This window comes from Cydia pomonella, chromosome 3 (assembly GCF_033807575.1).
Source record: "Cydia pomonella isolate Wapato2018A chromosome 3, ilCydPomo1, whole genome shotgun sequence".
Lineage (NCBI taxonomy): Eukaryota > Metazoa > Arthropoda > Insecta > Lepidoptera > Tortricidae > Cydia > Cydia pomonella.
In genome coordinates this window covers 22,270,530-22,295,770 of record NC_084705.1, presented here as the reverse complement: position 1 = coordinate 22,295,770, position 25,241 = coordinate 22,270,530, and the positions used below count along the sequence as shown (strand labels likewise).

Genomic DNA, 25,241 nt, shown 5'->3' with positions numbered 1-25,241 from the left:
GATCCACTATGTCCCTTGATCCATTGTAAACTGATCTTATTATTATTATTATTATGACATACCTCCGTTAGTCGTTCGTGGCATTCGTGTATAAGTTTGGATGTGATTATATGGCTTTTTAGAGCCATTAAGACTGCCTTACTGTTGGAGAGTATGCAGATGGAGGTTCCTACTAGCTTCCTTGCAGTGATGGCAGCCGCCGCGTTTATGATGCCCATGCATTCAGCTTGGAATACCGAGTTATGGGCTCCTAGCGGTGTGGTGATTGACATGTTCAGGTCTTCTGAGAAGGTTCCGGAGCCCGACCCGCTGTCTGTTTTGGACCCATCAGTGAAGATTCTCAGCTCCTGAAGGTTGTCGTCCTCATATAACTGTATTTTGTACCTTTTGTCAAAGATAGCTTGTTTGTGAATTCTATCCGTGCCTGACCTAAGCACTGGAAATTCTGCGTGGTTACATATAACTGTTGTTAAATCTCATAATGATTGACCGTTTATGTCGTTTATGGTAACGCGAGTGCTCGATAGAGACTGTAAATTTATTGTTGGGCTTGTTTTCCTTTTTTTCATGTGTACAGCCTACACTAATATTATGATCGCACAAATTGTTAAAAATCCAAAATATTTCTACCTGCATTACGTAAAGTTATGTGTATTACACAAATGGCACTTAATCATAATATAATTCATAATTAATTATTTTCTTTAAAGCCTCAAACAGACCACCACCACTCAACGCCGGGCGTGACGTCCACCCCGAACATAACAGTGGAGACGTTGCGAATAGATCTGCGCGAAGTGACGTCACAGCGCGACGCGGCGCAAGCCGAGCTGCGCGAGCGAGATGCACGCATACAACGTCTGCTAGGAGAGCTGCAGGGATTGGTAAGAGACTTAGATTTTCAAGATAAGGAACGGATCGGTGCAAGACAGTGATGGCGAAAAATCCACGGGTGATTGAGGTGCCAGTAAACAAACACGTCACCCACGTGGTTAGGCGGTCACATTGGGTGCGGAAACGCAAGCCGCTCTGATGTGCGAGTTGGACATCGTTATAGCGATATATACGTGAATAACGCTGTCTTGCTCACGCGCTCGAGTGGCTTGTGGATTCGCATCATTTGATAACCGCGTTAAATATACAGTAACTCATATAGATGCAATGCAAGCAAGCAAGCAAGCAAGTTGGTGCATAACCACTGTATGAATGGAATTCATTCAAAAAATGGATATGCACTTTTTTTGCTGTCTGTACATCCCGCAGTCAGGGGCTTCATTTCTCGATTGTTGACATCAGTATCTGTGATTGGAGGTTTTTTCTTTGCTTGAGATTCTTTTCAGAGTTCTGGAGTGCCTTGAGAACCGAAACATAGTACGATTCCAGTTTATGTTGTGGGACTCATATTTTAACCTGTTTCCAGGAGGAGCGTTACGAGGTCGCGGAAGCGATGTGCTCCGAGGCAAACGCCATGCGATCCGCGTTGGAAGAAGTGGCCCGAGCGCTCATACAGGACTCCGAGGCTGATGTGCCGTCGCAACATCTGCATATGGCTGACAGGTATTTAAATACTAGTTATAGAGTTAACACGATTATCACACTCATGAGAACGCCGCTCCGATATGTGAGCAAGACAGCACTATTTACGTATATAATGAATCAACTTTTTTTGTTTTGTTATCCTGTCCCGTTGTCCAAGGGACAACAGTGGCACAGTTTGTTTGAAGAGACGTTGTATGCCGTTCTATTAACATGCTTAGTAGGGGGCCCATTATGGACATTGGTTATAACGACCACAAAAACGCAAGTTTGATACATTTAAGTACCATAAAATCAGTATTTCAATGAACTTTTGTCCCCTGGACAACTAATCGTAACCATGGCAACGAGTGACGCTAAAAAGTTGATTCTCCCATAGCGACGGGACACTGGAGCGGCGTGCGGGTATGCATCCAATGGGTAGACCGCCAGTCAGTAGGCCTAAATAATGCCAACAAATTGCCCGTGCTTTTGAACCGAGGCAAAAACGGGCGTGGATTAAAACGGTCCGAATAAAGTGCAGTTTTTTTTAACTTACTTTATTCGGACCTTTACTAACAAATGCATACGTACGTATTGATTATTATGATACTAATAAATACATAATTCATATGTAAAGCCGATGTTTGTTATTATAGCAGCAGGTCCCCTCGCCGAGGAGTGTCGCAGGCGGCTAACGCGACGGCTTTCGCGGAGAGCACCATCTCGGCCGTGCAGGCCGCGCTGCACAAGTACCAGATACAAATACACGAGCTGCAGGTATACACTATACTTTATTTAACCTAGATTTCTGGTTGAGGATTCTATTAGGTTGCCGTCTTTCCATACAATATGACGCTCGGCGCCAATGGGAGACCGAGACCTTACGTTTATCGCTAGTTAATAGTTATTTATTTTACGAGGTGGCAAAGTTATTGTTCAACCGCTCGTGCAAATATTGATACACGAGCAAGCGAAAGATTCCAAATTGAACCACGAGCGTAGCGGGTGGTTCCTGAAGTGGAATCTTGAGCGTTGCGAAGGGTTCAAGTCACGCGGCAAGAACGCGAGGAAAATACTAACTATGAAATACGAACGTAATAAAAAATTACCATTCAATATCATCATTTAAAAGTCAATTTTACCAGCCAACATAAGGAAACAACTCAAAATTTGCAGCTGATTACTTTGCCCACATGTGGATAAAATGCGACTTTCCCATTAGTTTTTGAACAATCAAGAGGACGTTTACCATTTGGTGAGAATTATTGTGGAACCACTAAATGCTTGGCTGCGTGGTCTGTGTTATGCTATCCGCTGTCGTCGCGTAGCCGTGTGGCTGTTTTAACTCGAATCGAATGCCACTAGAATGTGACTGAGAACCGGTTACAAGTGAATGGACGACGCTATATGTGCCACTTTAGTATGCCACGTTGAAGCAGCTGGCTTACAAACTCAACTCAATTTGATAAATTAAGAACTTGCTCTTTCATCTCCGCTGGTCGCGCCAACATAACATCGGAATACCTACGTTCTCGCATTATCATTCTTCTCACACACGTGAAATACTACGTTATAACATTAACAATATATTTTTTTTGAAAATTAACGAAAATATGTTGTTCCCAGGTGAAACTCCAGAACACGCGGGAGCAGCTGTCGACGAGCCGCAAGCACTGTGAGGCCGCCGAATCTAACGTACTTACTCTGGAGAACAAAGTGCAGGATCTGCAGGGTACTTTTGTAATATTTTTTTTTAATAGCCCGATATAGTGTCCCACTGCTGGGCGAAAGCCTCTCCCCGTGATATCCACAGGTCCCGTTGTTGTGCTATTTCTGGTCAGTTACTGATGAAGGTGTCTAGGTCGTTCCGCCATCGCCTGCCACGTCCGCGCTTAACTAGCTTCATCCACTTGGTGGCTATACTAGCCCACCTGTCCGGATGCATGCGGCAGACGTGACCCGCCCAGTCCCACTTCAGCCTTGCGGTCTTTTCCCCTACGTCAGCTATGCGTGTTTTGGAGCGCAATGTAGTGTTTCGCATGCGATCCATCGTTGTAACACCTAGAATGCTGCGCTCCATTGCTCGCTGGCAAACCTCAATTTGGACTTCTGACTCTCGGTGAGCATGTTTGGGCACCGTAGGTTAAGACAGGCAGAATACACAATACTTTTGTATAATACTTAAAAAGAGATCGGATCAATCCTAACAAAGTTATTGTGAAGTGAAGAAATGATAAAAATGGCAATGAGTCTTGTATTGTATTAACTCGTTATCACACAGAACACACAGAAGTATTACTGAAATTTTCTGCCGCCAAAGTGTAGCACTAGCACCTGTCGTAAACCATAGAGTAACTTATACATATTGTGCCTTAAACTGTTTTTTTGACAAGTTCATTGATAATACCGCCGTGATGCAATGTCATAACATTGATGCATCAAGGCGGTGTGTTTACAACTGGCCTACAGGGAAATACGAAAATCGAAATTTAGTTATCGCTCGAATATGCAAGTGATAGAGAGAGATAACGAAATTTTGATTTTCTTGTTTCGCGGTAGACCCTCAGATTGTGAAGGATTGCGGTAGTGGCGACCCCTACGCAGAGTTTCGCGTAATATTTCCAATTCTATCACCAAAACGACGAAAATTTATAATTAGAAATACGACAAGAACTAAGTGTCCGTAGTGGGTTTGTTTTCATGTTGAATACATCAATTTACATTTATCATTCAAACAAATTATCATAAAGGATATTGCAATTTTAACGATAAGTTAAACAAAACCCTGGCGCCTGTTTGTCTAATAAACTAATTATGTAATATGTACATAAAAATCATTCTAGTACCAAAAATTTTGTAATCTACCTTATTTATGGATCGTATTTCGGCAGCTAAACTGGATCAGGCGAACGCGGACCTGAACCAGCTGGTACAAGACAAGGAGTCGCTGCAGAAGTCCGTGGAGTCACTGCGCATTGACAAAAACAACCTTGAGAGGAACCGCGTCGAGATAAATGCCATGGTATGCTTTAATTAAGGACTGAAAACAATTATTCGTCATCATTTTCCTAGCATTGTCCTGGCATTTTGCCAAATGGGAATGAAAACTATATGAATATAATTCCCAAATCATCATTAAAAAAACTGCCTACTCACAGGATGGGTCATATACTCTATCCTGTACGTCTATAATAGAATTACATGGAAGTTAAACCTACATCAAAGCAAACATTAGCTAAGTTTAGTATTCTTTTTTTAATGACAAAGGAGGAAAGAAAGAAAAAAAAACACTGGCATATTTATTACTCATTTGTCTTAGGTTGGTACATTTATTGTTCTTACATTTTTTGTTTTTGTATTGTACAGGTGGAGTCATTGACGTCAGACTACGAAAAGCTTCAAAAGATCAACGCGCGCTTAGAGAAGACGATCGAAGCCCTAGAGACAGACAAGCGGAATCTGAACTCGGAGGTGGATCATCTGCACCGCGAGTCTACCAACCGAGAGTCCATATTGAGGTCAGTTTATGCTTACAATCAATTCTAACATATGCAAGTGAGATCGATCATTTTAGACTATGACAAGCTTCTAAGAATCAACGTGCTTGAGACGGACGTGCAAAATTTTAGCTCATACGTGGAACATTTGTGTCGTTTTCAATCAAGTACCACTTTATCGCTTTCCATAAGGACGAAATTTGATTGTATCTTTATATGAAAAACCTCTCAAAGCGTCCTTATGACAAACGTACCTTTCTCTTGAAAATGGGAGAAAAAAATATTTCCCAATGTGGCAGGTCTTCTAAGTCGGCCAACCTTCCATACAAAAGTCTGAATATTGACACGATACCGAAATTGCCCTTAAACGGATCTCCACTTTTTTTATTACACTTTGTAAACACCGCAAATATACGAATCGAGAGTCCATATTGAGGTTTGAATCCCTGTAGGTCAGAGCATTTGTCTTGTGTGTTTATCATAAATGGTTCTTCCTGACTTATGGATGTTATCTATGTATCTAAGCATGTATTTATCTGTATAACTATCTATATCATCCCCCAATACCCATAGTACAAGCTTTGCTTTGTTTTGGGCTTGGTCGATCTGTGTAAGATTGTCTCCAAGTAATTATTTATTTATAGGGCCGAAGAGGAACGTTCATCTCGGCTGCGATCTGAACTGGTGACCGTCCGTGAGGAGCTCAACAAGACCTCGCTGGCGCGCGACCTGCTGGAGCAACAGAAGATAGAGGCGGACTCCATCATGTCGCAGATGGAGAAACACAGGAGTAAGGAAACTAAGCTCAATGCCCTAAAAACTGCCGATATCAATTTGTGTGAAAACATTTTTTTATCTTAAAGGGTGTAGCAGGATAGCCTAGGAAAAATTGCCCCCAGCGATTTTGGGCCGAAACTGTAATCAAACGATGCCTTTTGGGGAGGTTATACTCTGCACAAAGTTTCATCCCTCTGTTACCCCCTGGGGGTGAAAAACACCCGATTAACCCCAAAACTGTTTTAATTATTTTTTCCTAAACTATAAAAGTGACGAATTTCAAATTTTCTACAAATATTAATAAGACTAAAAGGTATGTGCAAAAAAAATATTAACCCCCTAACCATTGAAATTCTTGTAAAAAAAACAAAAATAAAAAAAGAATCACCCTGTATGTCAAGTTTGCCTCATGGTACACACACCATTTTTTTTTCAAAAATGAACCTTTTTATATTCTACATTATACAAAAGTTTCATGGACCTACTCCAGAAGGAACATTGCGAAATTAATATGTATTGGCTCTTTGGTGCGTACTATTCATTGAACTCCTACTAAGAGCCTTGCATTATTAATAAACAATGGCTTGCGATCGGACCGCTGCTCGTGCCCGATTTGAAAAAGGTGGGGATAAAGAAGTATGAATCAAACTAATTTGTATTTATAAAAACATTTTTAGGGTTCCGTAGTCAACTAGGAACCCTTATAGTTTCGCCATGTCCGTCTGTCTGTCTGTCTGTCTGTCCGAGGCTTTGCTCCGTGGTCGTTAGTGCTAGAAAGCTGAAATTCGGCATAGATATATAAATCAATAAAGCCGACAAAGTCGTACAATAAAATCTAAAAATTTAATTTTTTTTAGGGTACCTCCCCTACACGTAATGGGGGTGAATTTTTTTTAGCTTCAATCCTACAGTGTGGGATACCCGTTGGAAAGGTATTTCAAAACTAATAGGGGTCTTCAACAAACATTTTTTGATAAAGTGAATATATTCGGAGATAATCGCTTCGAAAGAAAAAAAAATGAGTCCCCCCCCCCCCCTCTAACTTTTGAACCATAGGTCCAAAAAATATGAAAAAAATCGTGGAAGTAGAACTTAAGAAAGACATTAAATGAAAACTATAGCGGACATGATCAGTATAGCTGTTTTTGAGTTATCGCAAAAAGTTTCCCCTTCATAGTAAAAAGCTTACTTTAATTAGGTACTATATATGCAAATTTGCCTATTTATTTAACTCGCGTGAAAGGTACCGTTTCATCCCTTGGTTAACAATTTACTATACTTTAAGCTCCAGTTTAGCTTATTGTGACGGAAGAGTAACTACGGAACCCTACACTGAGCGTGGCCCGACATGCTCTTGGCCGGTTTTTTTTAAATTATTTTGGTTTCGGGACCGAGACGTTGCGTATTAAGCATGATACGAGTATAATGATTAGTGGCTACGAAATAGTACGTTTATTTTAATTTCGCAATGTTCCTTCTGGAGTAGGTCCATGAAACTTTTGTATAATGTAGAATATAAATTGCTTCATATTTGAAAAAAAAATGGTGTGTGTACCATGAGCCAAACTTGATATACAGGGTGATTCTTTTTTTATTTTTGTTTTTTTTACAAGAATTTCAATGGTTAGGGGGTTAATATTTTTTTTGCACATAGCTTTTAGTCTTATTAATATTTGTACAAAATTTGAAATTCGTCACTTTCATAGTTTAGGAAAAAATAATTAAAACAGTTTTGGGGTTAATCGGGTGTTTTTCACCCCCAGGGGGTAACAGAGGGATGAAACTTTGTGTAGAGTATAACCTCCCCAAAAGGCATTGTTTGATTACAGTTGCGGCCCAAAATCGCTGGGGGCAATTTTTCCTAGGCTATCCTGCTAAACCCTTTGCACATTGAGTTCTCTAGGCATGAGCAGATCATCTAATTCAAATGTCGATTACCATAATATTAAAATATTTGTTTTGTACAATTTTAAAGTAAACTGTCTGTTTCAGATGACTTGGAAATAGAGCTTGAGAGAACTCTATTGGAGAGAGGTGACCTGCAAGATCTGGTAGAAAAGTTGCAGGCGGCTATCAGAAATCTTGAAACGGATAAGAAGAAATTGCAAGAAGAAGTCAAACACGTAAGTTTAATCCAGTAATATTGTGACATCTTTGTCATTAGTCTCTTTTAACATAATCTAAAATTACCAAACAGACCCCCCTTTGATCTTTGACTTTCAAACTTTTTCATATCTTTAAAAACAATTTTAGAACCGGAATATCTTAACATCATAGATTTTATCAAAAAAAAAATGTCTTTTTCACATTATAAAAAATACAATGAATTCATAAGTCAATCATTTAACGAACATAGCCCATTGAGATTAAAGATCTATAGAATTTAATCCTGTGTTTCTTGTATTTTATTAGCTCGAAGACGAAAAATCCTCCTTATCGAATCAGTCCTCGGAACAACTGGGTGACCTGAACTCTCTGCGCAAAGAGCTTCTTGCGGCGGAGCAGACGCGTATGGAACTCGAAGCTGACAAGTCGTCCTTGCACGAGAAGATCAAGTTCTTGGACCAGGACAGGGAGAAGGTCGAACTGGAGCTGCGGCAAGTGGTCAGGTAAGGTATTTTTACAAAGGCATAGACCTAAGGGCTTGTGCACAAATCACGCGAGGTTTTTTCGGCTACTTTTTTGACCCTCCCTCCCCCTTGGTGATATTTGGTGAGTTTCTTGGCTAATCCCCCCTCCCCCATATAACCTCACGTGTATTTTTATTTAATTTTTTCATTTGACCTAATTTTAAGTTAAATACTATTGTATAGAGTAAATCTTGTTTATACTCGCTATTTTCAAGTGCCAAATGAAGATTTATGTTTAACGAAACGGAGAAAAAGTATGTGGTAGATATTTTTTCTTAGTTTCGTTCACTATGAAAAAATACACGTGAGGTCTCCTATACAGTACTTTACAAGTACATTAACAGAAATTCATATATTGGCGTGAGGACAATTGTTAAAAAAAAGCGATGTATTTTTGCCAGGAACATTTATATTTATTCACTAGAAGAACTCATTTTTATAGCGTAGATACGTGTTTCTTATTTTTTTTGTCAATCACAATTTACACTATCCAATTCAGTAAGTATTTTCCGATCTTCTGTTGTTTGCTTCAAACCGACTCTAAACTTAGAAACGTGTTTTCTAAAAAAACCACAAACAGCTACAAAAGTAAAAACGCCTTAAGCATGAACTGAATGGTTTTGACATTTCTTTTTTTTAAACAAGTAATTGGCCCTATAAATAACCTAATTTTATTATTGAAGGAAAAAGTTGCGCCTCAAAAAGACCTTTTACCATCACCAATGACAGGTGATGATAACAATGATCACCAATGACAGATGATGATAACAATGAAACATTGTAGTAGCGGTGGTTCAGGTGCTACAGCTATTGCCTATTTTCCAGCTTAGTTTTGAAACAGTGGCTTGAAAAAACATTTCTTAACGCAGAGAACGCGGCGAGTTAAGCTCACAGTTGACGGCAATGGTGCGTAAGAAGGACTCGCTTAACGAAGAAATAATGCGGCTGCAACAGCGACTCGAACAGGCCAGCGAGACTGTCGGCCGACTGAACCGTGCCCTCGAGGACCACGTCAAGGACGCCGAGGAGAAACAGGTGAGGAGGACAAGGAAATTCTTACAGTACCCTGCGATAAGTATTGCACATCGGTCTTTGGAAAGAGCAGGCTGTTTACGAGAATTTCTGAATACTGGCGACCATTCATCGTATTCATAAGGCTTCATTACTTATCGTATCATATCAAATAAATATTGCGTTTTATAGATCGTGTCATTTACGGAGATGCGTGCCTTGGCTTGTAATGCCATGTTTTTAAAGGTTAGATTTGACAAATCTGCTCGTAATCGTGGATGACACAAACTATTACGTCAAATAGATGACATGTAAACTTTCAATATGACACTTATATTTTTTTATTATATAACAGTCTTATATAATAAATAATGTAATAATACTAATAATAGGCAACATTTTAACAGACCTTAAGTGCCCTACATTAATAATATATTACACATATACATCTTATGACAAACTACGTCATATAGGTTGTGTGCAACAACGCACTACGAAGCCGAAATTAGCCGAGTCTCTTTCCGAAGACTATACGAAGAAACAGGACTTGAGAAATCGCTCCCAATATAGCGGTTTTTACCGGTTGGCAATTCCGCTATATTGCAAGAAGAAAAGCTTATGTTATGATATATTATAAGGGCGGAATTCAAAGTGAGTTAGTTAATTAAGTATATCATATTACTTCATATTTATGAACTCTTGTCGGTGGAGCAATCTCCAACTCGTCCGGTCCTCTGCCAACTCCTTAACCTTTTGGTATGAAGAATAAAAAAAAACATATTACTATTCTTCATTTAATTGGCAGATACTAATAGACAGTCTAGACAAGGACAAGCAGCATCTCCAAGAGCAGTTAGCCAGCGTCCGCGCCGAGAAAGACGCGTTGGAGGCCGTGCTTTTCGACACGGCGAATATGCTGGACGACGCGGAGGCGCGTCGCGCTAAACTCGACCGCGAACTGCAGGACGCGATGGTTCAGCAGGAGAACCACAAAGGTTTGTATATACATTTTAAGTTTTTTGACGTACCAAACTTGGAAGTTGCAAGACAATTTATAGTCAAAATTTGCGGATGCGATGGTTAGCAGACTGAAATTATGTCGATATAAACCGATTTTGGTTTGTTGGTTCATTTATTAGCTGTAAGGTCCTCCCTAATCTCCCTATTACAATACAATACAATACAATACAAATTATTTATTGTTTGAATGTGAGTGGTTATAAATGGTGGTAGGGTTAGTATTTTGTTACATCACAATCAGCCAGAATTTGGCGTACAATACTTGGACTCTCAATATGCATGTCATTAAAACCAATTAAGAATAAAAGTATAAAAATGTCAGAATAAAAAAAAAAGTATTATATAAAAAAAGTCAATAATAATTATAAAAAAGAATAATAATAATAATAGGCAAATGTCATGCATATAGAAAAGTATCAAACAATTTTTTTTTAAATAAATCATAATATTTAAATGTCAATAGCACTCAATAGTAATAAAATGGAATAGCATTTTGTTTAAGCATTGGTGGATACAAAGTGTTCATTGACTGTGTAGAACATTTTTTGTAAACACCACTTAAATAATTTGCTTTTAAATCCTTGACAATCCAGGGATTTTAGGTCATTTGGCAAGTGGTTAAAGATTTTGACAGACATGAAAAGAACAGATTTTTCAAAATGAGCAGAGTTATGACATGGGTAATTGATATTGAGTCCATGGAATTTAGAAGTTGACCTAGGGTTAGATTTCATAATTTTGTACTGACTAATATGAGTTTTCACAAAGAGACATGTTTCGTAAATGTACAACGTTGGCAACGGAAGGACTTTTAATTTTTTGAACAACGGTCTATTGATATGGACATTAAGCTAAATGAAGCACTGAGAATGCAATGATACCCTCTGATTTTCACTGAACACGAGATTTAGAGTTACGTTTGTCATCTGCATTTATTCACGATTCAGATTGATGCCTTTTCCTTGATGCATTAGCATAAGAATGCTAAAGTTAACTATTTACGGGTGGTATTCCACCTGTCCAATTTCTTGGTCCAATGTGTATTTGCGTCTCACAATTTGCTTGATGAGGGAGTGAGATGCAATGCACATTGGACCAAGAAATTGGACAGGTGGAATACCACTACGGCTTTTAGTCCTAATTTCATAATCCAACCTGTTATAGTATATATCCACTTACGTGCTTTTGGCAACTGTAGTGGCTAGCTGTCCCCCTTAATTTATAATAATAATAGAAGTCAGTGAAAAATATCAAGCACGTGAGTGGATAGAAGCCAACTTCACTCTGTTTTAGCACTGATGTATATGTGCCTCTTAAGGTATATAATTAAATAATTTATCTTATACCCCAGGACAAATAGCTCGTCTCACCAAAGAACTGGAGAGCAGCGAGCGCAAACTCCGCGAAACAAAGAGCTCCATGCAGCAGTCATCCGGCAAAAAAGAAGCCGAGTACCAGAGCATCATCACCAACATCAACCGGACCACGGCCGAGAACATCACCAAGCTTAAAGAAGAGAAGGTAAGGATTGAACCAGATTATAGCTCTATTTTACAGAGAGGTGAATATGTCCACTTACCCTAACGTTATTATATTACACCTTACCTTACAGGAGCAACTTCGCCAAACTCTCGAGCAAAAGCTATCCCAAACGATAGCAGCGCTAACGAGCGAGAAGGAAGCTTGCGAGGCCGGCGCGCGCGAGCGAGAGAAAAAACTTCTGGCGCAACGCGATCAGCTCATACTGCAGCACGACGAAGCGATGCTGCGAGCCGAGAGCGACAAACAACAGGCTTTGATCATGGGTCAGTATGACGTTGTCAACTGACCTATAACTATAGGTCTACTGTTTAAGTGAGGCGGTTGGTGAGAAGTTACTATCGACATACAGCTATAGTTGTTATCCTTCACGTGGTCTGGTCGCCGTATTTTTTTCCATTTTGACAGTAAAATTTTGACTTTTATTCAAAAGATTCTCTTTGCATAAAAATAAAAGTGCTTTATACATTTCTAATGACTTGATTCTTTTAGATCCCTAATAGATTTCTTAATAAATTTCGGCAATTTCAGCTCACCAAGAGCAACAAGCGCTGTTAGAACGACTGGAGGAAGCGAAGCGTGTTCTAGATTGTTCCCAGAACAAATTAGAACGTGTCAAGCGAGACGCCGCTGCGCGCTCGGACCAGGATCGCGGACACATCAACCAGTTGAAAGATGAACTGGCTGCGCTAAAGACTCGCCTTGAGGAGGCCAAGTAAGTTCTAGAGTATGATAGGCCGCGCTCTCCGACCAGGTTCGCAGAATACATCAACCAGTTGAAGGACGAGCTAGCTAGCGAGCGAGCGCAGCGGCGTTGAAGACTCGCCTTGAGGAGGCCAAGTAAGTTCTAGAGTATGATAGGCCGCGCTCTCCGACCAGGTTCGCAGAATACATCAACCAGTTGAAGGACGAGCTAGCTAGCGAGCGAGCGCAGCGGCGTTGAAGACTCGCCTTGAGGAGGCCACGTAAATTGTGAAGTATGATAAAAATTGTAGGGGTAGAGAAGCGTATCCTAGATTGCTCCCAGAACTAAGAGGTCGACGCAGGAGGTAAGAGATCCGTGTCCCCCGCGGAAACATAGGTTGAAAGACAATATTCCTGCGTTAGACTTGTCTTGAGGAGGCCAAGTTGTAGAGTTTGATACTTAGAAGATGCGTAGTGCGTTCCCACAGTCATAACAGATAGCTAATGTACCTAGTATATCAACCAGTTGAAAAACGGACTCGCTACGCTTAAAACTTCCAATAGGTCCTAAAGAAGCTAGGTGGAGCTCATATAGCGAGACACCAAATTACATAGTAAATATACATCCATATCCATATAGTCCAATCGCTGTAACACTAGCTCGCTTTATTTAAGATATTCTTTGAGTTTTTTTATGCGCAATAATTTTTAACTCCTCCATACACTTCACCATGGTTTCAATAAGAAGTTTTCTAAAACCTTCTCGAACAACTTCCCATTTTGTTGCTTCAGGGCGGCAGCAGAAGATGACTGCGCTCGCTTTGAGAACCGCATCAAGGAACTTCACCTAGAGAAGGAAGCGAGCAATCGCGAGTGCCAGGAGGTTCGCGCGCAGCTCTCGCTGGCAGAGGACAAGTATGACAACGCGTATACACAGCTACAGGATACTATTAGGAAGCTTAAAGAACGTGAGTTGTCCTTTTCACCTGTCTCTCACTGATTTGGTATCAAAATTTATTGCTGCACTTAGAGTAGGAGGAGAGCAACCGCGAATGCCAGAGGTTCGCGCGGGGCTCTCAGTGGTTGCAGGCATTGTTGTACAGTTGCAGGAGTTGAAAGTATATCATAGGCGAGTGAGTATATCATACGTACAAACAGAAATGTATTTAAAAATAAGAAATATCTAAGCAGTTTCAATTTCTTCAAAATGGTACTCTCATAAGAGCTCCGTCAACAAAGTTTTGTACGGAGCTCTAATAAATGAATCTATTTAAAAAAAAAAAAAAAATGTTGATACTTCTCGTTTGTCAATCGTTACCATTACGAGATTCAATTGTTTAGTAGAGAAGTCGCTAATCGAGAAGTTGCTTTTCCAAATCAGTTCAATAACATTTGATATTCCACTGGTAGGAAAGTACGTGAAATGCTTCTAAAATATTAGAAGTGACTTTTTGCCATCCTTACTGTTCAAACCAGATAGTTGATGAAATTCTGCAAATGTTAGATACGTGTGTTTTATATTTCAGTGGAGAACGAGTCCGAAAGTCTCCGCAAGGAGCTGACCGACGTGCGCCGCCAGCTCAGCAACTGCGCGGCCGAGCGCGACAAGTACAACAGCAGCTGCCGCGAGCTGCGCGAGCACGTGAAGCGCGCCGAGCACGAGCGGCGCGAGGCGGCGCGCGCGCGCGACGAGGCCGTGCACAACGTGGCCAGTGAGTGTTGCCCTCTCCAGCATTTCACATAAGCCTCTCCACTCTTTTTATATGTCTTTTTACCGTAATTTACTTCCAGAACGTTTTTCTAATTCCTTTGATAATGTTCACCTAGGGATCGCTCGTCCCGTCTTTTGATTTAGTATAGTTTATCTTTCTTAGTCCTTGGTCTTTTATACGCCATCCAGCGTCGTTAATCTTATCTTCATATCGAGGCTTCCATGTTTACCATTCTCGGATGTTTAAAGGCGGCTTCAGTCGTTAGAGACGTTGGACTTTACTAACCGCATATTCTTTATTTTCCAGCGCTGGAAGAAAACCGATCATCCCTGGAGTTGGAGCTCTCACGCCTTCAGAATATGCTAAAGGAATCTGAAACGGGCGGCGAACACGTGACACGAGAGTTAAGAGCTACTGAAGCGCAGTTGAAGAGAGAACGCGCCGCTCTGGAGCAAGCTAACCATGACATAAAGGAGCTGCAGTCCAGGTACATACGATTGTTTTTTTCTTACTTTGCAGATGCGGCTTATGGAAGCGAGACAAGGAAAATTTATTATTCTAGTGGGAAAACGCGTGGGAAAGTTAATACTGTTTGATAAATACGCTGGACATGCGCATACGTACACATTATATCCTGCTGATCACGGGCGCCAATATGTAGCCTAGAAACGATTTGAGGGTGTTTTGCGATCACGATTGCAACTTTTTCTAAAACTGGTTCTTGAAGAATCTTATTTATGATGTACCGTAATCAGCCTCTGGATAATGCGATTACTGTCCGAAAATAATACACGCCCGTAGTAGTGTCTTTCGCGATAGACTTTTTGTAATCTCTTTTTTATTTCCGTAGACTACAGAACGAGTGCGAGGAGCGCGAGAGGACGGGCAACGAGGCGGCGGCGGCGCGCCGCCACGGCGCCGAGCTCGAGACGCTGCTGGGCGCCGCGCGCGCTGACCTCGCCGCCAGCCGCCAGCGCGGCGCCGAGCTGGAGGAGGCCTGCCGCGCGCGCGACCAGGTACTTGCACGGTAGTAGAGGACAGCCAACGGGGCGGCGGCGCCAGCACTGCTGGGCGCCGCGCGCGCGACCAGGTACTTGCACGGTAGTAGAGGACAGCCAACGGGGCGGCGGCGCCAGCACTGCTGGGCGCCGCGCGCGCCGACCTCGCCGCCAGCCGCCAGCGCGGCGCCGAGCTGGAGGAGGCCTGCCGCGCGCGCGACCAGGTACTTGCACGGTAGTAGAGGACAGCCAACGGGGCGGCGGCGCCAGCACTGCTGGGCGCCGCGCGCGCGACCAGGTACTTGCACGGTAGTAGAGGACGCGCGCGGGTATTTACATATTTGTAGAGGATTGCGGAACTGACGGCAATCATCGGCGCTGCCGCCTATAAATTGTATCTCTAAACGTTCTGCTTATCTGTAACTGCTTATATCTAATGGCGCGTCGAAATTATCGCAAATTTATTTATTCTTTCTAGGAACTTGTTCTTCGTTTGGAAGACTGCCGGTCCAAGGAGCGTCGTCTTGAGGAACTTAAACATAATCTTGAAGTTTGTCTCGCCGACGCCACACAGCAGATCCAGGAGTTGAAGGTAATGTTTCATGAATCATACACTTTGAATTTTACACAGATAACTTTATTGGCTCAATTTTCAGACCCGTAATGTTGGTTAACATTTATCGAATATGAAATCGTGTGCAGGCCCGCCTCGGCGGTAGCGAAGGACGCTGCCGCGCGCTGGAAGCGTCGCTGGCGCAGTGCGAGCACGGCAAGCGCGAGGCCGAGGCCAAGCTGTCGTCCATCGCGCACACGCTGCGGCGCGTGTGCGGCGTGCAGCCCGACGGCTCCGTGCACGCCGCCGCGCGCCGCCGCCTCGCCAGCCCGGCGCGCCGCTACAGCCCGCACCGAGGTACGCTGCACCTGCCCGCACTGCGGCGCCGAGGCCACGGAACGCACGCTCCGAGCGTGCACGCCACCGGACCGCCATACATTTGTGGCGTCGGCGTCGAGCGTGTACGCTTCTGACGGTTTGAGTGACACCACACGTTCGATGCCTGACGCGGCACAACCCTTTACCCTAATGTTCATTTATGTTGAACATACGATTCACAGGTCGCGACCACTCCGAAGACCGCAACGAAATCATCGACGTGGACCCCGAGCTCGTCAAGAAGGGCGTGCGCAATCTGATGCATGAAGTCTGCCAGATTGAACGAGAGAAGGTAAGTTGTTCCGACTTTGTTTATTGAAACACTACTTTCCTGCTTCCTTCTTTTTTTAACCTACCTCTTTTTATAATATGATAACTTTTACAATTACCTAAATTAAAAACAAAATTACTTAAATTAGTCTTATCTTATACCTTTAAACGAGCAATCTTGTATATATATTTATATATTTCGGGGATCTCGGAAACGGCTCTAACGATTTCGATTAAATTTGCTCTATGGAGGTTTTCGGGGGTAAAAAATCGATCTAGCTAGACCTTATTTGTGGAAAAACGCGCATTTTGAGTTTTTATATGTTTTCCGAGCAAAGCTCGGTCTCCTAGATATTAGTTATTATCGGTATAACATTTAGAAGCGTAAAACGAATTCCATTCAAAATTTTAAATGCACCTAACTCTTTAAAAAAATCTTACATAAAAATCCAACGAAGTTGTGGTTAATATACATCTGATTGTGTAAAAATCTTTTCCAAAATGTCAATTTTCGAAGACAATGAAGGAAAATAGGCACTACTCGTATGTTTGTATAGAGAAGCGACTATCAGGACTGTCTCCTTTCCTCTTGATAAGATAACGTACTTAATTTTTTAACAATTTAAAAGTTTTGTCACTTTGTAACAGGATGACTACAAAACTCAAGTAGCCGCCTTGAAGAAGCAACTCAAAGACGCCAGCGAGCAGCAAGGCAAGGGCGACAACAAGTTGCAGTCGATCACTTCCAACCTCCGCACAGTGCAGGAAGAGAAGGCTCGCATGCAGAACCTGTTGGGGCAAAAAGACGCGCAGCTTACTGGACTGGTAAACGGATAAAATTACTTCATTTAACTATAGAAGTGGCGAGGCTGGGATGACAAGCTGCAGTCAATAACTTCCGACCTCGGCACAGTACAGGAGGAGAAGGAAAAGAAATTTACTGCCATCTTTTGATACATGATTAAAACTTTTAGAACGCCATTTGACTTTGATCCTTATTATCCTATTTTTTCTTCCTTCCTTTTTATGTATTAAATATCAAAAAGTGGCGCCATCTAATAGAGCATAGGCCAAAGGTTATGGCGCCATCGCTCGAAACGATGTCATCTTCATAAGTTACTGTAAGCTTGTTGTAAGCCAAGAGTGATCACAAATGTAATCGGAAAAACTGTCAAGATCAACTAAACTTGACTATATTTTGTTTTTTAATTAAATTCGACCGAACTTTAGTTTCTGATTTCTTAACACGTTAAATGATTTCTATGGTAAAGATATTTTACTTTACAAAAAATGGTAAATTAAAATGTTGTTTTCAGAATGAATCAGTTCAGTCTAAGACCGTGGAGATCAGCAACTTAAGGGACAAGATTACTAGCCTAGAAGCCACGCTTAGTTCCGTTACCGAAGAAAAGGTTCAGAACGAGGTAAATCTTGAGTACTAGGCCTGCGAAGTAGCAGTTAATTAGTTTAGGACTTAAGAAACCTACCTAACGTCCGACGTTTTGGTAATGCCAACTTAAAGTTAAGATCTTACAAGAAGAAGAGAGACTTGAAGTTATCAATATGGAAGAATTTCGTAAGTTTTATTTTCGAAAGGCCATGCCAGGATAAGCTATGTGAATATGCCCCCAGCGAGTTTTGGCTTGTAATTTTTTTTGATGATGTGACTTTATAATTATTAGCAAGTATGCAAAATATCAGTCCCCCAAATGTTATAAAAAAAATATGATCTTTCTTCAATATTTTTTTTCTAGCGAGCCGATTTTGTCGTGCGTCACATATATTGTGCATATAAAAAAGCAAGCCGCTCGAAGGATTTAATTATGGAGTGTGTAATTAAGAGGAGTGGCATCTCTTATGGTAGAACTGTTGCAAATGTGTCCAGCTGTCAGCTATAAATAATAGTTCCAAATCTCTCCAGAGTAGCGCTAGAGTAGCTAAGAACCTAGGCGTTATTGACGGAGTGAAGTGCGCTGTCTATGATTTGATGTTTTTGTTCAAGTACTCTAGGTATTGTAGCGCCACCTATTTAAAGTTTTTTGATGACACTTTTTGGTATATGGAGATTTCGTTCCTTATCTCCACCTTCCGTAGATTTAATACTTTTTAATTATTATTATTTTTTAATTATTGGAAGTGGCCAGTGTTCATAATAAATATACACTTTTCTCTAACAAGTTTTTAATCGATTAGTTTTAACGAGCGGGTAAAGAAAATGTATAGTGATGTATTCAATTTAAAAAAAAAAACAGCCTGTTGTACCACAGATAAAATTAAGTAAATACATTACTTTTATAGCTTATTAAAGAGGCTATCTTTGGTGAAAAACTTGGAGGTATCGACGTAAAAGTACTTTGTTGGAGATAGCACTAAAACTGTATGTTATTTACATACGTACATTTAATTCGAATATGTAGTTGTAGAAGTTCATAATTGGAGTGTTTTTGCAGAATAAAGGCGAGAATTTGCGCGTACAGTTAGCGGAGCGCGTGCAAGAAGTCGGTCAACTGAGGGAGGCGCTGGCAGCTGCTGAAGGTATCACTAATTGACTACTGTTAATAGTACCAGTAAAGTTAATAGTACGGTCAAAGTAATAGTACATTACTATTGAGGCCGAGAAACGAAGGGTTCCAGGCCAGGTTACTTGTAAACCATACGGCTCTCCCGATTTTCTTTTACGGGCCAGATCGTAAATCTTTTGGCTCTCCCGCGTCCTTTAGGGTCGTGGTCTTGAGACCCCGGTGTACTGAACATGTAGGGTTGTAACAACAATGGTGGGGCTGTTGTCAGGGCGCGCGGCGCGGCTGGACGTGCGGCGCGCGCAGCTGGAGGGTGACGTGCAGCGCGCCGCCGTGGCGGCCCGGGACCGCGACCAGGCGCTTAAGGTACACCACCTCTCACCACTAAAACCCTAAACATCTATTTACAACGACAATTCAAATTTCGACCATGAATAGATAGCTCGCGGGCAAAAATAAGTGACGTCGTGTCCGAATTACGCAGGCAAATACATAAAAATGCCCCGAGATTTAATTTCCGAACGTGTTATTCCTTACTGAAAATAGTGCCTGAACCACAGTCTAAGAAATAACCTGAACCTTATGTTGTAAGTAACGTACTGAATATTATTAAGCATTTTAAGAGCCCGGTAATGATTTTAGAGAAAAAATTTAAAATTGATAGAATTAGTCGTCGTAATTGTACACCTTTTGTTACGTAATATCTAAATAACAAGTATTGGTTTCTATTAGCAATAGGTATATAATAATATATATATAATAATTCAGCCTATATACGTCCCACTGCTGGGCACAGGCCTCCTCTCATGTGTGGCACAGTGGTTGTTATCAGCCACTGGGTAGAAGGCGGCGTACACCTCTCGACACCCCTGAGCCGCTCACACCGGTGTTGCTCCTGGTCGTCTTCACGACGGCATTTTCAGGGGCCCATCTAGTGGGCGGCGAGTCACCGCCTACCTCGATAACTAGTGAAAACATTGTTATGGCAGGTGTCCGGACCTCTTTGCAATAACCCAGTCTCATTATCCTCCCAAACTTCAATCCATAGACCGTTATACTGTTCACTTTTACAACCGGTTCATGGGTGTCTATTGTTAGGCCTGTGAACGGGTTCCAGCAGGCGTCCTACATGACATTAAAGCTCTCCAAGGGGCCCCTACGTGTTGGATCTATATCCCCACGCAAGCCTATCAAAAGACCGGGATTTATAGACCCGTGAAATCCAAGGAGATACAAATAATAATAAATTTTAATAATGAGGTCGCAAGCGCATAGTATGTAACGAGAAGGGACAATTTATAAAACTTCATCAAAAAATTATGGTGGTAAATTATACAAAATGATGTATAAGAACAGTTTCAACCAATGTTGTAGATTGTTTAAGTATCAAAACTACGTTGAAATTAAGACGATTTTCAGAGTAATTGTCACTTGTTTTGAAGTAATTTCTGGAGAAACTTGATTTCGTCTAACTTTCAAATGAAAGTTATTATAAATTTGCAGTAGTGTAAATCTTCTGCAAATTTATAATAACAAAAACGTAGTTTATTAAAGTTGAAGTACAGGATATGTGTAATACAAAATTACCATGTTTGGCAGTCCAAAATTTACGAAATTTACAAATAAGAGCTTTAAAATCAGTCCTTTACGCGCGTTTACCTAAACGTCCAGAAAAAAAACATCATTACTAATTAAGAAAGTCTGTTTAAAAAAAAAAAGATTTATTAAAATGAAAGATAACAAAACGTGTTAATAGAAACCAGTACTTGTTATTTCTAATAGTCAACAAAAGGTGTAGAATTTCATCGACTTAATCGATCAATTTGACATTTCTGCGACTAAAATCGATAACGGCCTCTTAAATCTGCAGCGACTTCCATTTTCTAGAAACTCCAAGAGCGCTGTGAGGGTTACGCTCGCACCATAGCCTCACTAGAAGACCGATGCACGTCACTGAAGGGCACGGTGGAACAGCTGTCGACGTCGCTTCAAAAGGCCGCCTCTGCCGAGAGCGAGCTCCGGGCTGAGCTGAGCAAGACTCAGCGCATGCTCAACGAGGCGAAGAACAACGAACAAAATGCGTTGGATAAATTGAGGCAGATTCAGAAGAACATTGGTAAGTTTTCCTTTCTCTTTAGCTTTAGTTATGAGACCGCTGCACGTAAGTCAAGGGCACGGTGGAGCAGCTGTCGACGTCGCTTCAAAAGGCCGCCTCTGCTGAGAGCGAGCTCCGGGCTGAGCTGAGCAAGACTCAGCGCATGCTCAACCAGGCGAAGAACAACGAACAAAATGAGTTGGATAAATTGAGGCAGATTCAAAAAGAACATTGGTAAGATATATTTTAAAAACAGTTCGTGCCTTTTCTCACTGTTTAAAGTACAGTACAGTACTATAGCTTCTTTATATGATTGCTGCGCGTCTGTTACGGGTATAACCTGGTAATTGACGTCGTCAAGCAAGTTATACCCGAGCTGAGCAAGGTTTAGCATCTTCTTAACGCGGTTATCACACTGATGCAAACACCGCTCTGGTACCAAATGCAATGTGAAGACCGCTTAAATATTTTTTTCTATATAACACGATAATAGGATAAATACCTGAAGGTCTACTAGACTCCCAACCACGCTAAGTTTGCCCTGAATTGGCAGTAAAATTGCATATATCCCATAGGAGCGCCATACTTCACGTCGCACTTGGTATGAAAATTTAGCGTGATCCGAACTTAAAATAAGATAGAGCCAGGATGCGTAGCCATCGTGCTAATCGTTAACGCTCCGTAGCGAATGAAATGCAACTGTCACTGTCGCACTAATATGGAAGAGTGAAGTTAACGATTGGCACGTTGGCTAAGCACCCAGGTAACAGTCTGAGTACAGTATTCTAGCGTGACTTTATTTTTTAATTTGTTCCAGCCAATTGCGAGAACGAGCGACGTGTGCTGAGCGAGAAGTTGGAAAGCGCGAAGTCAGCGCTCGGCGAGCTGAAGAGATTGAACTGCACACTGGAGGATCAAGTACACAGGCTTACGACGCAGCTAGCCAACGTAGAGGTGCAAAGGTATAACTCACATCAGAAAAATTATCAGAAAATGAGTTTACAGGTATTTCTCGATTAAAAATGCTTTGTTTGCATTTGGTTTTCATCAAAGTATACTATTACAAACAAGTATAATAAAAGCCATATTAGGTATGTATTATAAACAAGGATAAATGGTAAATAATTGCTCATCTGCACCATCGGTGATTAGAGGGCCGACTCGCTCAATTCTCAGCATTCAGCGAAGTAACGCAGCCTGCCCTAATCGGTATTCTACCTACGCCAACAGCCTTATGGTTGGCACCAGACCGCTTAGCAGTTTAGGCGCCATAGGCTAAGATAAGGTAAGGTCGTTTAAGTTTTTGGGAATGTAATCTTGTTAACAATCTCCAGCGAAATAAAAATGATGTGAATTTTGTGTGAGCAGGTCAGGCTTGGAGTCGCAGCTCCGTATGACGACTTGGGACGGAAAGGAGAGCGCCGACAGCGAGCTCGAGCGAGAACTGCACGCGCTGCAGCGCGAGCGTAACGAATTGAAGGCTAAGGCAAGCGTTACATTTATGTTTACTGTGGGCTTAGCACAATTGCGTCGCGACAGTATCCGCGCGCGAGATAAACTACTCATTCCTTTCAAATTAATGTGGATAGAAAAGGAAGGGCAGTCTCCCGCGCGAGATATTGTCGCAGCGCACTCACACGATTAGAAATCCAAATGGGGCTGTGCAGGGCTGTCAACAGATAATATAAGACGTAATTTTCGAGATACGGCAGATTGAAATTCGAGATTTACATTTAGATACAAAACATTGATCATTTCATCATGATCATTAGTAGCTATGTCTTTTCTATCATGTCCATATGCTGGAATATGGAACTAAAATAATTTCATAAATTAAAGTAGGCAGTGGTAAACGACTAATAATTAGCACTTAATAGCAGGAAAACCAATTAATAGGGTAAAACATAACAGCGTCATGCATGATAATTATAGGATTTCAGAAATATCCTTTTTCATATTAGGTCAAGAAAATTAACCCGAATATGGGCAATCAGGGGAAATAATTCGTGTAGTTTAATACCTTATCCCCTGAAAAAAGGTACCTTCAACGGCTTCAACACCCCCCCCCCCCCCCTACACCCTCAGCACAACCCCCACCCTCGAGAACTTTTGGTATGTTTATTTGGAAACCACAATGTATAATTATACCAATATTCAAAACTACACGTATTATTTCTCCTGGTTTTATTACTTTTCTTGAGCTTTATATAGGTAGTTAAATAAAAATTACAATCTATTAATACATTTACAATGTCTTGCAATAGAAAAAGCTTTATTCTTATCATTTGCTGTTCAGAACGATGCTCTCCAAGAGACACTGCGCAAGGTGGAGGTAGATCGCCGCCTGAACAGGACTTCGGCACTTCGCAGCAAGAGCCACGACAGGACAGAGAAGACTGTTTACTACTCGGATTTGGACTCCGGTAATGATAAGTACCATATACTTCATACTTACGCGTTTGAAACACATTTTTATCCTTATTTCTGACGTTTTAATAATGGTTTTAGAGGTCATGGTCGGATTAACCCATAAAACGGTAGCGTATCACTGTCACCTTATTTAGAGTTTTAGCCTAGAGAATTTCCTGTATAACTTCAAGGGAATATTTGTTACAATTTCATACGTGTGTACGCCACGGGTTAGCTGAAGTCTTCGGATGTGTCAAATCCATATATTTTTCTGACCTTAGGTCCCGATTCTACTAAAGACTCGATGCGCTACAAGGACTCGAACCTGAGTGCGGGATGCAATGAGAAGAGTTTCCGTGCCGACCTAACCTTGTTGGAGCTGGAGAACAGGGAGCTTAAGATGAAGATTCGGCGCATGGAGAAGGAGCTCGCTGATAAGGTGAGTCCATGCTAGAAATAATATTTTCAATTAGGTCCCGATTCAACTTGACTCGATGCGCTACAAGAACTCGAATCTAAGCGCTAGATATTTTAACGCTATTTGTCGGCTCTTAATACAGCCGACTTTTAATTTTACAATAATAACAAAATGACATGTATGTATGATGCAATGGGACAAACCTGAATTGATCTGAGAGCCGTGAGATGGCCGTAATATACCCATCAAGTTTTAAATCCTGGTCCCGGGTACGTCCTTAAACTACGTCCAAAAGAGAGGTATAGGCATTGTGAATGTTATCTCGCTTTGTGTGGTAGGGCACAGCACAGCGGATGTCATTCCAGATCTAGAGCAGAGCCCAACTGGGGAAGTACCTCCACTTTACAGAAAACTGCAGCCAAATAACACTAGACTCTACTCATAGTGTTGTGTTCCTGCCGCTGAGTAAGGTTGCCAGAGCTTAACGAGGGGCGGAGGGAGGGTTAGGGTCGGCAACGCGCATGTAACTCCTCTGGAGTTGCAGGCGTACATAGGCTACGGAGACTGCTTACCATCAGGCGGGCCGTATGCCTGATTGCCACCGACGTAGTATTAAAAAAACCTTTGAATGATTAGTACCTATTGTGACCGAATACAAAGAAATCTTTAGTCTGCAAACTTGTCTTAATAGTTACATTTACCACTGAACCTTGACTTTATTTAAACTTCATAAAACAAGCAAAATAGCGATAAATAATATATAGTAACGGTAATAAATTTACATAAATATACTATAATCAAATATACATACATATATATTAATTTATGTACCCAGTGCAAAAAATACTATGACTACGATGGACAATTAACCAGAGAGCTTATCGAAAAAGTGCTTGCGTAACATGCGCTTAAACGAGAGCTTGGTTTGAGCTTTAACTACTTACTTGACTTTATATAATGTTTTAGGAGGCAGAACTCAAACTGGCGCGAACTCGTTACCTCAGTGACCTGTCCACGGCGTCGCCAAGCCGGCGCGAAGATGTCGAGCACTACCGCCAGGCTGCCCTACAAGCCGAGCGTCTACTGGAAGCTAGAGAGGCCAGTCACCGGCAGCAGATCATCAGGCTCGAGAACCAGGTACATTCACTAACCCCAGCACAACACCCAGAGTATTTTACCTTTTAAATACGTCGTAGTACTCGTAGTCCTACTC

The 25,241-nt window shown here is 41.5% G+C and overlaps 1 protein-coding gene across 1 annotated transcript in view; it reads left to right on the top strand.

Moving 5' to 3' along the window:
* Positions 1–25,241, top strand: part of LOC133516318 (rootletin) — a 68,984-nt gene that overhangs the window by 36,858 nt on the left and 6,885 nt on the right. The window contains exons 7-37 of the mRNA XM_061849196.1: positions 711–884; positions 1,421–1,557; positions 2,181–2,295; positions 3,145–3,250; positions 4,410–4,540; positions 4,885–5,036; positions 5,660–5,805; positions 7,785–7,915; positions 8,205–8,401; positions 9,292–9,457; positions 10,239–10,428; positions 11,805–11,974; positions 12,066–12,258; positions 12,524–12,707; positions 13,469–13,644; positions 14,203–14,388; positions 14,695–14,875; positions 15,239–15,404; positions 15,865–15,978; positions 16,089–16,296; positions 16,500–16,609; positions 17,236–17,412; positions 17,904–18,011; positions 19,038–19,122; positions 19,378–19,472; positions 20,994–21,222; positions 22,019–22,163; positions 22,570–22,687; positions 23,498–23,624; positions 23,892–24,049; positions 24,995–25,165. Coding sequence (XP_061705180.1) covers positions 711–884; positions 1,421–1,557; positions 2,181–2,295; positions 3,145–3,250; positions 4,410–4,540; positions 4,885–5,036; positions 5,660–5,805; positions 7,785–7,915; positions 8,205–8,401; positions 9,292–9,457; positions 10,239–10,428; positions 11,805–11,974; positions 12,066–12,258; positions 12,524–12,707; positions 13,469–13,644; positions 14,203–14,388; positions 14,695–14,875; positions 15,239–15,404; positions 15,865–15,978; positions 16,089–16,296; positions 16,500–16,609; positions 17,236–17,412; positions 17,904–18,011; positions 19,038–19,122; positions 19,378–19,472; positions 20,994–21,222; positions 22,019–22,163; positions 22,570–22,687; positions 23,498–23,624; positions 23,892–24,049; positions 24,995–25,165 — 4,746 coding nt within the window. The remainder of the gene's footprint in view (positions 1–710; positions 885–1,420; positions 1,558–2,180; positions 2,296–3,144; positions 3,251–4,409; positions 4,541–4,884; positions 5,037–5,659; positions 5,806–7,784; positions 7,916–8,204; positions 8,402–9,291; positions 9,458–10,238; positions 10,429–11,804; positions 11,975–12,065; positions 12,259–12,523; positions 12,708–13,468; positions 13,645–14,202; positions 14,389–14,694; positions 14,876–15,238; positions 15,405–15,864; positions 15,979–16,088; positions 16,297–16,499; positions 16,610–17,235; positions 17,413–17,903; positions 18,012–19,037; positions 19,123–19,377; positions 19,473–20,993; positions 21,223–22,018; positions 22,164–22,569; positions 22,688–23,497; positions 23,625–23,891; positions 24,050–24,994; positions 25,166–25,241) is intronic.